The sequence below is a fragment of the Phoenix dactylifera genome, chromosome 14 (genome assembly GCF_009389715.1).
Source record: "Phoenix dactylifera cultivar Barhee BC4 chromosome 14, palm_55x_up_171113_PBpolish2nd_filt_p, whole genome shotgun sequence".
NCBI lineage: Eukaryota > Viridiplantae > Streptophyta > Magnoliopsida > Arecales > Arecaceae > Phoenix > Phoenix dactylifera.
Window position 1 is genome coordinate 7,971,497 of NC_052405.1, and position 14,749 is coordinate 7,986,245.

The 14,749-nt window shown below is 37.7% G+C and overlaps 2 protein-coding genes across 3 annotated transcripts; one reads left to right on the top strand and one right to left on the bottom strand.

The window, feature by feature from the left end:
• Nucleotides 1-1,615: 1,615 nt before the first annotated feature.
• Nucleotides 1,616-10,606, top strand: LOC103707490. Its single transcript, XM_008791999.4, has 7 exons — nt 1,616-1,941; nt 2,012-2,689; nt 5,554-5,909; nt 8,739-8,950; nt 9,364-9,620; nt 9,710-9,888; nt 10,064-10,606. The coding sequence occupies exons 1-7, from the start codon at nt 1,725-1,727 to the stop codon at nt 10,145-10,147; spliced, it is 1,983 nt and encodes a 660-aa protein (XP_008790221.2). The 5' UTR covers nt 1,616-1,724; the 3' UTR covers nt 10,148-10,606.
• Nucleotides 10,607-11,286: 680 nt separating this feature from the next.
• Nucleotides 11,287-14,471, bottom strand: LOC103707489 (protein BPS1, chloroplastic-like). 2 transcript variants are annotated; one of them, XM_026804825.2, is made up of 2 exons: nt 12,770-14,471; nt 11,287-12,606 (listed from the first exon to the last, which is right to left on the bottom strand). In XM_026804825.2, exons 1-2 carry the CDS (start codon nt 12,790-12,792, stop codon nt 11,718-11,720), a joined length of 912 nt encoding a protein of 303 aa, XP_026660626.1. In that variant the 5' UTR covers nt 12,793-14,471; the 3' UTR covers nt 11,287-11,717. The 2 variants fall into 2 exon arrangements, with proteins under 2 accessions (XP_026660626.1, XP_017698395.1); XM_017842906.3 differs by having other exon boundaries at nt 12,691-14,471.
• Between the last annotated feature and the right edge of the window lie 278 nt (nt 14,472-14,749).

The window sequence follows — 14,749 nt, forward strand, 5'->3', positions numbered from 1 at the left end:
CTAATATCTTTTGCAGCAAAGATAAGAGATATGATAATTCAAGAATATCCTATAGAAAGATGATGAATATATATATGTACACTAGCCTCTTATAAAACTAATCAAAGTTGACCATCATATCCCCTTTAATCCTAAGCTACATAGATGTAAAGTCTTGACAAGGGTCAGGTAAAGTAGTCCTTAGTTCCTCCTAATACTCCAAAGAAGATGATGATCAATAAAAATGACTGAATTAGTGTCAACATCATGATGGCAGCAAAATATAGTCTTAGCAATCATAAGCAAAATCACCAAGGAAGCAATTTCTAACCTAGATATGTCAACCCTCTAAATTTTCCAAGATGAATAGATTTTGATGAGAAATTTTTTTTTTCAGGATGGAACCTTCTTGCCTCAACTAATATTAATTTGATCATAATTGAGTCAAGTCTCGTTTCAACCCTCCCTAACATATGAGTTACCATGTGATAGATAGATCATTCATGCGACTCAAAGATAAAGTTGTGCATGTTCGAGTTGGGTTAGTTTGAGAAATACTTGAAACCAAACTGATTTAAATTAGTTTCCTAAAATTAAAATCGGAACCGAAACGACCATCTTCAAAAATCCCTTAGAACTAACTCAAAAAATCTGGTTTGGTTTGGTTCGGTTCGATTTATTGGATTGATGTTCAATGAGCTGGGCTAAATAATTAACTAAATCTAAACATAAAAAAATTTATTATATATATAATAAAAAAATAATTTTTTTATTATGTATACATTTGTCAGGTCGGGTAGGTTTAAATCGATTTTCTAAAAACTCAAATCGAAACCAAACCGAATTTTTTCGGTCTAAAACTTTCTCAAATTGAAACCAAACTGAATTAAAAGAGAAAAAAAGGTATAAACCAAATCAAAGAAACCAATTCGATTTAGGTTCGCAATTTCAATTGGTTTTCCGCACACCCCTACTCAAAGAAGATCATAAGATGATTTCACCACAAGACCCCTAACCTTATGGCAACCCACCCTTGACACAATGTCGGCAAATGTTTGCCGACTTCACATAAGAAGTCATGTCTTATTTTGGCATCTTAGTGCAGACTTTAGGGATGTGCAAAAGATCGGCTGAATCGCGAACCTAATTCAAACTAATTTTTTCAGTTGGGTTTATATCATTTTTTTTAAATTTGGTTTGGTTTTAGTTTGAGTAAGTCTTGAACCAAAAAAACTTGATTTGGTTTCGATTTGAGTTTTAATAAAATCGATTCAAACCGATCTGATCCGACCGAATCCGCCCTATGTGTATATATATAAATATATATTATATTCAAATCAATCCAACCCTATCTGACCCATATATGTCTACATGTATACATTTTAATTTTTTATATTTTTATATATAATATAGAATATCAATCCGGTAAATTGAATTAAATCAAACTGAATTTTTTGGATTAGCTTCAAATAATTTTGTAGGTGGTCGGTTCAATTTTTATTTTAATTTAAAAAAATATTTAAAACAATTTGATTTTAGGGTTAGCTCCAAACCGATCCGAATCGGATTCATTGCTCCCCCGTCGGGGACTCCGCGTTGGTATTATTTACAACTTGATTTCTCTCCTATTCAGAAACTAGAAGGGAGAAAAAAAAAAAAGAACAAAAAAATTGAAACGAGATTAAAGCAGCGGTCTTTTCGATCTGAGGAGGAACGAAGAGAGCGAGAGCCCGAACCATGTGGAAATGGCTCAGTATCGGCAAGCAGGAGCGGAGAGGTTCTTGGTCCGGATCCACCACGACCCCGCTGCCGACCTCCGCCTACCCCACCACAAGCCCGCCCGGATCCGCCGCTCCGGCAAGCCCCACCGCCGCCCCTCCGCCGTCACCATCCTCGCCCTGACCCTCGCCCTCGCCCTCTTCGTCGCCCTTCTATCTTCCCGCATCTTCTCCCGTCGAAAAGGTCCCCCCTTTTACCCCAAATCTTCCTCCTCTCTTTGATCTAGTCTCATTGTTTGTTTGAATCTGAGCAGAAACTGGAGGGAAATTGGACGCTGTTGATGATGGTGCTGGCGGGAATGATGTGAAGAGCGATTTGGAATTCCGACCCCGATCCAATCGTTCTTCAGGGTACTCTAAGGAGCTCAAGTTCGGCCACGGCTCCGGCACGAGCGGCCGGGATTCGAGGTATTGGGACCGGGACGACAGGCGCCGGGACCAGGACTACAGTGAGGAGAAGGGCAGTAGTGTTAAAAAAGATCATATCTTGGAGGGGAAAAGGGGTGCAAAAGGGCAGATTTTTGCCAAATATCGTCAGGATAAGCTTGATGAGAAGCGAGATGGAGGAAGATTGTATAATAAGGCAAGGCTGGCCGAGCTGAATTCTTATAAGCAGGAGTATGAGGCCTCCCTGAAGAATAATGGGGATAATGGAGTGAAAGATGTTGATCCTGATGATGAGTATGATGATGGTTTAGATGTGTTGGATGATCATGATGATGTGGAACATGATAACGGGGTTCATCGCGATGATAGTCGTGATGGTCAAATGGTTGGAATCAAGAAAGTTGCATTCTTGGATGCAGGTGAGAAAGGTTCTGCTGAGGTTTTGGGAAGCATTGGTCGTGGGAGTAAGTTGGAACAGGGCCATACATCTAGTTCTGGGAAGAAGTCGGGCTCGAAGAAAAAGCCGAAGCACCGCAAATCTTCTAGTGAGTTTTTATTTTCTTCACTTATGTTTGAGCTCTAATTTCTCATTGTGCCTTGAACTTTAAGTTTTAAGGAAAATGAATTCTTTTAGAACAAAGAAAGAGGGGAAAGGCCAAATCTGCATTCATGCTTTACGAAATACAACTAAGACAATATATGGTAACTTATATTGTTGGCTATACTTCTGTTAACTAGAGGTCCCAGACTAGAGAAAAGGATATCAATGACCAATGGATTGAGCCTGTCACTTTTGCTGACTTGATCTGTTGGAAGCCTGTGTTTTGGAGGGGGTTCACGACATAGTCCTTTTTGCTCTACGCAACAGTCTGTGTAGAGTTCGCATTAATAAGATTACAAGAGGCAATCTTCCTTATGTATTGGGCTGTTAAACTGGTTTCTCACTTCTGATCTGCTTAAATAAGGGTTCTTTTAGGTATCTTGGTTGCAACATGACTCCCATCATGGCAATTAGGTTAACTAAAATAGTAAGCAATCTCATGATTCAACCTGCAACTTATAAGAGATCCTGTATCTGGTTAATCTGTCTCTAAAACAGCTTAATCTATAACTGGAAGCTATGCTGAAGAAAGGATCTAAGATGTAGAGAGAATAGTATACAGCCATCATGTGGGCGTATCATAGAAATGTATCAGTATGTAGGTCCATGCTCCCATTAATAGTCAGTGAGTAATTGGAAATAACCTTGGACCAAATTATCAAAATAAAAAAGAAACAATAATTTCTGATAGAATTGAAAGCATGGAAATCTGTTGTTGCAGATATTTATTGCTATTTCAGATCTTTGAGAAGCTTGTCACTAGGTGATGGAACAATTAAAATAAGGTCACACGGACAACAGAAGCATGCACATGTGAACTAAATTAGTATGTAGGTCACACACAGAAGGGGCGGGAAGAGAGAGAGAGAGAAATCTACCAGTAGTCTCTTGGCCAAAATTTTATCATTTTAAATATACGATGAGCAATCTAAATGAATAATAAACACCATATGTCATGATGATAGCAGAATGAAGATGTTTTAGATTTTGCATCATGGGAAGTTGAAATGGATGGTTCAATTGAAGGATTAAGGTGATTTATTCTAATTTATTTTTTAGAGCTCTCCAATCCCACTGAATTTTGAACCATGTACTTTAAGATGCGTATATCTAGATCGATGGAAGGAGTGGAGTAATATTTAGTTAGACAAATGGCGAGACCTTTAAAAAACCATATCAGAATATATAGGAAATCATATACGGGAAGAAAAGAAAATAAATGAAAAATAATGTGACCAACAAATATCATCCAACTTGTTGCCAAGGAAGAATGGACAACAACATAGATTTCCAATATCTTGATAAATTAGAAAGGGAACATCTGGAAAACATACTCTTTCAAAATCTAATAAGGAAACCTAGTTTTAGTTCCAGTATGTTTTAGTGGTGGACTAGGCATGTGAAGGGTTTAGACCACATATTTGGGCAGTGAAGGGGCTTATTCTGTCAACCTTTTTTATTTTTATAAACTGACATGACCCAAGTGTAGCATTGGGTAATATCTGGGGTTTTTCAAGATCTTTGTTCATCAGACTACTTGTTACATAGTTGACTCTCTTATGGATACTCAATATAGTTCTTAATGAATACTTTATACCTACCTCATTTTTCCTTATTTTGTGAGGCTTTTGTTTCACAGTTATCTTTTGCTATGGGGCCGTCCTATTTTCTATAGCTAAAGCCACAAATTTCTATAATTTTCTTTAACTACCAAGACACACTGTCTATGTAGAAATTGTTACATTAAATGTTTCCTTCTGCATTCTCATCTAGAAACTTTTGGTTATATTTTTATGTTTTATATGCATTGGGGATTATTCTTCTTTTCATAATTTTTTGATGTATCCTTCATCTAAATTTATTTTTGTTCCAGTGACTGAAACTCCATTGCAAAAAATGTCATAACTAATAATATTAATCTCATAATCCACTGGATTGACCCTCTTTCAACAACATTATTTTTCTTTAACTAGAGTTTCCATCTGGGAAATCTTATGATAGTAAACTATTAGCACCATAATGTGTTAAGATTATTAGAAAGAAATCCATATGGTTTTCATGAGTTATTTCTGACTGAACAAGAGAGTGTCATCAAGTAATGTACTTCAAATGTCTATAATTGCCATGTAATAATACAATTTTGAAGCTTCCAATATTGCCCTTTATCTCTGCCTCCTCAATAAATCTTATGAATATTATCTGTGCATCTTCTTATTCTTCTTCTTCCACATGAACTTTATGAAGAAATAAAAGCAGCCCATGCATACATAACCCAATCAAAAAACTAAATCCTATGGATAGCCCATTTAAATATTATCTTCCTCAGTTACTCAACTTGAGTCTTTTCTACTACATGTTTAATGCATATGCAATAATTCCAATGACTAAATAGCATCTGCATTAAATTGTATGAGAGAGAATCAAGCCAACCTCCCTTCTGTAAATTACTTAAAAGAGATGCATCATTTTATAAATGGTGTGAAGCTGCTTAATAATAATACCTCAAAACTGCAAAGCATCCACTAAGCCTGCTATAGAATCCTTTTGGCTACATGCATGTCAATGTATTTATTGTGGGGCTTTGCTAATGTAGAATTTTCACAGTAGAATCTGCTTACAGTGCTTATAGTCTTGCATTTTGTTTTTGTTCCTTTATCAAGGTCTCTGCTTTATTGTGTTTATAGCCTTTAATCTATGGGTGCAAACTTTTGGCACCTTATATAGGTCTGTCTGCAATGAATATTCACTGTTGTTCTTTGTTACTTGGTCCTGTTTTCCTGAAACTTTTTTTCTTGAAATGTCCATCAGGTTCATCTTGTGAGATAAAATTTTTGAATTCTACAGCTCTACTTGTAGAGCCTGTCGAAAACAAGAAATTTGCTAGGTTTTCCTTGCAGTATACTGATGTTGAAGACAGGCCTACTGGATCCGAGAACTGGGAGCCAAGATTTGCTGGCCACCAGACTCTCCAAGAAAGAGAGGAGTCATATTATGCCCATGACCAGAAAATTAACTGTGGCTTTATTAAAGGCCCTGATGGATCACCAAGCACTGGATTTGACCTTGCAGAAGATGATGTGAGATACATGAGCAGTTGTCACATAGCTGTATCTTCTTGCATCTTTGGTAACTCAGATCGTTTAAGAACTCCTTTTGGAAAGATGGTAATTTTTTTAAAAAAAAGATTATAAATTTAAGAGGCATGAAATATCCCATTTATTTATAATTGCCCCCTGCAGTTCTTGTGGCTAGTTCTCTTCTCTTATGTCTATCTGAGTCAGTATAGTCTTTATGAACTTTAGCTTATTTATTGGAGGTATATTTGTTCAGATATTGATTGGATTATTTTTTCCTTTTGAATCATCTACTTTTATGGAACTCTATCGGCAGTCAGTCGATTTGAAATTGGAAAGAAATCATTTTCTTGCCAAATATTATATTTAGTTTCATATATCTTTTGATATTCTGAATGATGCATTTTTTTTCAAATTTTTACACATGAGACTCATTATTTTAGCTTTCACTGTAAAATTAATTCTTTGTTTAATCTGTATGACCTTATTGCTAAATGCTAGTGGTTGGTATAGATTTCTTATTTTTGATAGTGGGCTTTACTACATGAGGTTGAAATATTTTTTCTGGCTGAGGACGGACAACCATAGATTGCAATGATCTGGCCTATATATTATTGGTGGGAACTATCATTAGCACCTGTTTTGCACTTGATAAAACTATACAAGAGTTAGACATTGGATTTCAGACATTGGATTTCTTTTCTAAAATAGCTTTCAGTGCTTAGACCAATCTTCGTGGGATAAGTATGCAGGAACTGGTTTTCTCGTCATATGTGGCACTTGTCTGGGATCTTTCTTCAACGGTCTCCACATTTAAAGTTAACTCGCAAAAATATCTTGTATGCTTTTCTCCTCAAGTGGTTGACTAAAATTTAAACAAATATGTGACATCTTCCCATTATAACGTATGCGGTTTAACCATGTCAAAACCCTAAATACAGATTCTGGGTAAAGTGTCAATTTTTCATTGCTTCAACTCTAAGAGTTAAACTATAATTACATAGAACTTTCTTGTTCAAATTGATGAGTCAGTCAACAAATCCTTGACAATGCACCAATATGATCATTACTGTATTGAACATGACTCACATGTTACCTTTATGATCTGCAATATGTCCTGCACAATCATTTGAATTATTATTCCTAATATTTACATACACTTTCAACTGCAGTTGCAGAAGCTGAGATGTGATCTGCTTAAAACAAATCAGATAAAGCTCAACTGTACTGAAAACTGTTTGAATATCAACATCTGCATGTCTGTATCAGATATGGATATGTATTCATTTTTTGTAAATCTCTTTCCTGTTATGGATATGGATTCAGATGTTGATATGTTATCCAAATACGAACATGCAAATTTGGAAACTGATAAAACAGATATTCAGATGCAGATAGGATATCAACATATATAAAGATGGTTCTTTGAAAAACAAATTAAGTAGTTTATCCTGAAGTCCAGATGAAGCCATCTCCTCTCTCTCTCTCTCTCTTTTAAAAAAAACTTTGCTTCTCTATGTTAGTTTTCTCTTATCTAAGAACAACAGGTGTTATTCTCAAGTATATTACTTTGTTCATATGAAGTTGATGATACTTCAAAGCTGAGTACCATGGATTGTCGTACCACTCGGTATAGGGCGCATCGTACCGTATCGAGCAACAACTGGTACCAAACTCCAGTTTGGATCAGTATAGACCCTATACTGCCATATATCGTCCTGTATTCCATACCGAGGTGTGTACCAACCCGTACCAAGACATATTGACCAGTACTGAGATGTCCCAAAATAAAAAGTGAGAAAAATGATTGGTGAGTTGTTTTAGTATGGATGCATACTTGACCATAACGTACTGAATCAGGAAGGTACCGATATGGTATATGGTACTGAGATTGCATACCTTAGTGGGTACTAGTTAAAGTTTCAAGATGCAATATTCCTATATTAGGTGCAGATTCCTATGCCTTCTTGCCTTTACTCCTATTAATGGCATCTTCATCTTTGATTGTGTAAATGTGGTACCTGCCGACTTGAACAAATTAGGAACTTGATATCTACAATTGAAACAATGATCAAGTTGCAATCATGAAGATTGGCTGCTGCATGTTGAGAACTCTTGTTCTGTCCCTGACTAAAGTAGCTAGATGTACAGCTGATATGAGGCCTGAAAGAAAACATAATATGCTCATATTCGAAGGTTCCAGTAGAGTTGTAATGTAGCAAATGTATATGAAAATTTAGGAGTCTTATGAGTTATAACAGTTTGATTTTCCCCTTTTCTTCATTTTTTTTTTCTTGATAGCATATCACAGTGACTACTTCATATCAAAATTAGGACCAACAATCTTTCATGCGACCTAAGTGAGTCTTGGCACAATGGTAAGGTTGCTCTACTGTGACCTTTGTCTCATGGGTTTACAAAATGGAAACAACCTTTCTTGCACGAGTGGTAAGGCTATGTACAACTGACCCTCCCCAGACCTTGGTGGCAGGAGCCTTGTGCACTAGGCTGCCTTTTGATTCCTTCATATTCACTTAGTCATTCATTCCATTCTCATGTTTTAAAGAAATTACTTGCTTTACCCTAATTACTTCATCCATTTATATAAAAATTTTGTCCACTGTTTTGTCGAGTGATTTATATGATTTCTTTTTGTGATTATATGCATATGCCCCTTCAATAAATCCCTCCTTTAAACAAGCATAAGCAAGGTGCTTGTCGTGCTCATTGTTTAAATGATAGCTGCTATATTTATGCATCAAGTATTAGAGATATGCAGGATTCTTCTTGGAACAAACTTCTTTTACCTTTCTCATGAGTGGCACGTGCAGATGACAACTCTTTGCATGGTCAATCATCATATGAAACACAGGCTTACTTCCTTTTGTTGCTGAATTGAAATTATTAAACTCCTTGCAGATTACGCGTCTATCAAGGAAAAATGTCTGCTTCGTTATGTTTGTGGATGAAGATACAGTGCAGACTTTATTGTCAGAAGGCCAAAATATGGATAATATGGGGTTTATTGGTATGTGGAAGATTATAGTGGTTAAAAACCTACCTTTTGCTGACATGCGGAGAGTTGGGAAGATACCAAAGTTTTTGTCACATCGTCTCTTCCCTTCTGCCAGGTGAGAATGAAGCTATACGACTAGCATGACAAATAATGAAGACTAATGCTTAAGCAAAGTGTGCTTGCATGAGTCTTGGTTTCAAGTTTCTTTTTCAAGTTTTTCTCTCTTTTCTTTCTTTTTTTTTTGGTTGGGGGGGATACTATGTGCTTTAGATGGTTAGTAAATTTGGTTATTGAAATAAAATCCTTTTTTTAGTGTTGAATAAGTCATAATATCTCATATTACTTTTTGGACCTTTAATCTATTTGTGTCTGTTGACCTTTCTATTTCATCTGTGTTTCCATGTTCTGTTAAGATGTTCATATGCGTATTTGTTTGATCGTGATTTAGGTAAAAGCTTTGCTCTTCATTTTACTATCCATATACAACTTCCATTTTCTAATTTTAGGACTTGCAATATCTAAATTCAGGTATTCAATCTGGCTGGACAGCAAATTGCGACTGCAGAGCGATCCTTATCTCATCCTAGAGTATTTCCTTTGGCGGCGAGGTTACGAATATGCCATTTCCAATCACTATGATCGGCATTGCGTTTGGGAGGAGGTGATGCAAAATAAGAAGCTGAACAAGTACAACCATACCATCATTGATCAACAGTTCGAATTCTACCAGTCTGATGGACTGAAAAGATTCGATCCCTCAGATTCCAACAAACTGCTTCCTAGCTGTACAAAATCTTATCTAAACTTCTTTCCATGAATATAATATATGCATGTCGGCATCAATCTGACCATTTCTGCTGTTAATTATGGGCAGATGTCCCAGAAGGATCTTTCATCGTGAGAGCGCACACACCAATGTCAAATTTGTTCTCCTGCCTGTGGTTCAACGAGGTCGACCGCTTTACTCCACGTGACCAGCTGAGTTTTGCTTACACATATCTGAAGCTTAGCAGAATGAATCCTGGGAAACCTTTTCACCTTAATATGTTCAAGGTGCATGGCAAACACTACACCAGCTCAGAAAATATCCAGCTTGTTTATTTTCACTTGTCTTCTTCCGATTCTTCTAATTCTATTACTTACCCGTTAACATATAAAAAGTCAAGCATATCTATTCTCACTAGGCTTGTCTTGTCCTAATTTTTCTAATTCTAAAACTTGCATGCAGGACTGTGAAAGACGATCTATAGCTAAACTTTTCCATCACAGAGCAGAAGAGAAGCGAAATAACCCGGCACAGTCAACGAGATGAGATAGGATTTCCTGAACATTGGTGAAAGAAGAGGAAAGAGTTCGTATGCAAGTTATGTTCACATTCATGCATGTCGCTATGGTTCAGCCAATGCCTGAAGATAATATGGTCATTATCATGGATATGCTGCATGTTGAAGAGTGAAGCTGAGGCTGAAATTCTGCATTTGTTCATTCATCCTTTTCTCCCTTCTCATAATGTCATCCCCTCTTTAGTTAAAGCTCTCTTGCTTTGGGAGGTCGGAAGATCCCGGTTCCTGTGTCATATTTCATTTGATCAAGTAAAATTTTGGCTTGGCCCCATATTTATACCAGTCCTATTCTTGTGGATTTTTGTTTGCATTTTGTGGCAGTTTGTATATTTCCACCTGATATCATTAGCCAGATCATAATGATTTCCATGATCCTGTGGACTTGACTGCTAATCTTGTATCAGTTTAGTGATATTTTTTAAACAGCATTCCTGTTGCTTCTGAAGGCTTTCAATCTGGTCTGGTTTATGGTAGTCTACAATTTTCACTGGAATCCTATGTGCGGATCATTGGCTGTAATATGAACTTTATGTCCTTTTCAGTATCAAATTCCTTCCCTTCCAAGCTAAGAAGGTGCTTTTTACCCATGATGCTTTATTATTGTTGACAAGTCATCCCTCAAATACCTCATACTTTGCTTTCATGGAGTCTCAGAAAAATATATCATATGCTTTGTTGGAACTTCTGCTCTCCATTCATGCCCTAATGAGTTGTCTTAATGGCTGTTTTCCCTATGTTTGCATGCAAAGAAATAATCTCATCATTTCATGATCTTCAATGAAATGGTGGTGCTGTTGCACCGTTTTTCCTCGAAAAATACACAAAAAAACCGATCAAAGCATCATGCCGGTCGTGTTTCAGGAGCTTGGTTCATTGAAAAACCATAAGATGGATAGGTGGTTAAACGTAATTTGGATCCCATTGTGGAGTTTGTGGGAGGGCAAGTATAGAGGCTTTATCAGCCGAGCGGCAGCTAGCAAAGGTTACTGGACTAATATCTACTATCAAATAATACCTTGATCTCTCATTTGGATCATCTTCATCTTGGCCCACTTTCTCCGTGAAATATAGTGGCTTGGCTATTTATTTTTGCATCTAACAATGGACAGCAATTGTTTCAGATTCCAATAGAAGACAGAAGACAAATAAGTTTATAGTAACTACATGAGTTTACATTAGATACATTCGGATCATAATAGGATGGCGACTTTAGATTGTATCGTTTAAACATAAGATTACAGGCAGGAATATTGCTTTCTTTATGCTGAACAACATTTTCATTTTTAGAATAAAACATAAAACCTATAAATATAAATTTGACAATAATGGCTCCAGCTTGTTTAGATATTCATAACTGAGCCAAACCTTTTTCTGCTTTTTTTTTTTTCAGGATAAACATCATACACCCCACTAGAATTAGCTTTCAACACTTTTAGCATCATCACATTACATCAAAACAAACTAACAAGATAAAAAACTATTTGCAAATTTTCGTATGTTTGAGATTTGCAAGTATCTGCTGGTGCAGCAAGAATTAATTCATCCCCCAGACACTGCTCCATCCCTGAAAATCCCCAACATCTCATTTCTCCCTCTGATCACCTCCTCAAACACCTCATCCACCGCAGCATCAAACCTCTCCACTTCCTCACTCAGCCCAGCTGACCTTGTCCTCAGCAGCTCAACACCACCCAAGAACCTCTCTTTGTCCTCAACCCTTCCTGCCACCACCTGGGCTTTCAGACGTCCCACCACCTCATCCACCATCTCATGCTCGACCAAAGCCAATCCAGAGCCACTCCCAGGCCTTGAAGTTCTCTCATGAAATCGCCCGACCAATTGCGTGAGCAACTCCACGCATGGCTTCAGCTGAGGTACCTCATGACTGATGGCTCCATTTCCCATGTCGATGGAAACAGGAGAAACCATGGCTGATACGAGGAGCAATGATAAAACTATCATTGTCGTCTTAGCGGCGAGCATCACAACAGCCATACTCTTCGCCTGTCTATGGTTGCCTCCTGATGAGATTCCACTGCCTAGTCTTAATGTTTCTCTCATTACTCCAACATCCAAAAGATTCCCATGGACTCTCTTGAATCTCTCGAATTCCATGTTGTTGACATCAACCATATTAGATGAATTGTCTTCACCAAGCTTATGGATTGCAAGTTCTACTACCATGCGATACCGATTGATTCCAGAGGCCGCGGACTTCAGTGAGTTGCAGAAATCTAGAAGAGTTGCAGTTTCTTTCATGTATTGATCAAACCAATCCTCCTCAGCCCCATAAGAGATTGGCAGCTTGGATTTCTTAAACAAGACGAGGAGTTCGACCTGCATCTTCTTCAAAAGGCTCATGGCTTCGACGGACCACTTGAGAGACACCGAGTCCCTTGCCAACGACTGCTCCAGCCTTCCGAGATCTCTAGCGAGAGAAGAACAGAAGTCAGAGGCATCCTCGGTCAAAAGAAGATGCTGGCTTCGAGATAGGAAGCATGGAAGAACTGACCTTCCCATGCCTTAAGCTTGGAAGAATACCCTATTCGTATAAGGAGAGGGAGAAGCTTTGGCAATGTCTTGAGACCTACCTTGGCTTCTGAGTACTGGTCATGCTTGGTTTAGGGGCGGTGGAATCTGATACCTTCTATCGTGAAGGACTTCTTATCCTTTACATGGCTGGGGTACTTTTCTTTAGATTTTTCTTTTTTTTCCTTCTCTTTCTACAGATGAAGGGGAAAAGGAAGGGCAGATGGGAAAAGGATGAAGGGAGTACCAACATAATATCACAAAGAATACGTGATGCTTAAGAGTTTGATTGTGAAGTAAGCAGGATGGAAAGAGGAGTCACGCAACAGGCAACCTACTATTTTGTTTCTTGGCTTGACTTGGCTTTCTTGGGCAGCAACAGTATCAAGAACAAGTTGCTGTTAAACTTTTAGACACCATAATTAAGCAACCTCCAATCTATTGAGTATAGACTACCTTCTAAGCATTGACTGACCACACTTGGCAGGTCTAGAAGGAAAACTTATGAGGGGATCAAGGAAACAGAGTTCTAAGTAATCTCAAATGCGATGGTTGACAGACTGACAGTCAGAAAAATCAAAGTCACTTAGCAATGTTTCCCTTGTTAGAAAATAAGTTCCGGTCTAAGGGACCTTCTATGGTTCATGGTTCTAGGAGCACGCCTTTGTCAACGTAAATATGAGTGGAAATCTAGCATCTAAGCACTAGAATTTAGATTAAACAGCAGATGCTTCTACTTGAACAAGATTGCATTGTAGAACTTGCAGATATGGATTCCAAAGCCGTCAAATATGCAAGGTTGGATGGCATGTACTTTGTTTACAGCCTAGGCTTCACCTAAAGCTTCTCTTTGTTTGCTGAGACTTCATAATAACTAGTCTGAAGTTCTCCTTCAGATTGAAAACTAAGACGAGAGCTTCTAAAGAAATGGCATGCACGTCCGCCTCTTCCATGTAGAAGGAACCAATAGAATAGAGCTAATACGTTGGTCAACAAAACAGGCACCTTGAACTTAAAAGGTAAGGGAAAGGAAGTAAGATAACAAGAAAGCCATTAATTAGGCAGAAGGCTGCAGTCTGTTGGCCCTATCTTATGAGAGTTAGTAATGAAGTCTAACAGGCCTTCAGATGACCACAATGATGGTCCAAACACAAGCGAATACGGATCCCATGCACGCATGAGGGCTAAAGCACCGAACCTATCATGCATCTCAATGGATACTCAGTGGCTGGGGTTGCATCAGACCACTAAACGAGCATCAAACCTACTTCAATCCTCTCTGGGTTCAAAACTTGTTCACGGACGCATTTTGCCCAAGAATTATACCGCCTCCTCCAGTTAAAAGAGTAACGTCCAACACCAGGTACAGGTATAAAGAACTCATTTGTTTACCTCATACAAAGCCTCAAATAACGCGTGCAACAACATAGTTGCATAAAAGTTCAGCCATACGACATTTGCCGACTTCACAAAAGAAGCCATATAAGTCAATAACTCAGAGACAAAATATATGCGTGCAACAATACTAGAAGAAACTGTTCGGATGGAGTATAAGAAAACTTTTCTTTTCACAAACATAAAAACAGGAAGTCAAGGTTGGGAATAGGTAGCAGCAGATGCATTAACTCTAAACTGATACAGGAAAATGTCGTTTTTTTCCTTTTCAGAAGTGATGTCTTAGTACTTTGGTTTCATATTGTGATGCCTGTCAGCTAAAAACGTAATTCGAAAACAGAGGATATATGTATCGGAATTTCAGGTATTTGTTCTAGAGAGCGGATCAGAATTCTGTCAGAAGAGATATCACCCCGAAGTTGAACTGGAAAATGACTTCGCCGCCGGTAATAAAAACCCGCTAAGAATGAGTCATCAACTGGCTCATGCATGGTTTATAGCTGCCCAATAAATTTAATCATAATCTATTTTCACCTAAATTACTCATGGATACAAGTTCGCATACATCATATTTCCAGAGTTTTCAGTATTCAAGTCAAGTATTTTTCAGTAACCATACTGCCGCATGCAATTGATTTTCTCCTTCT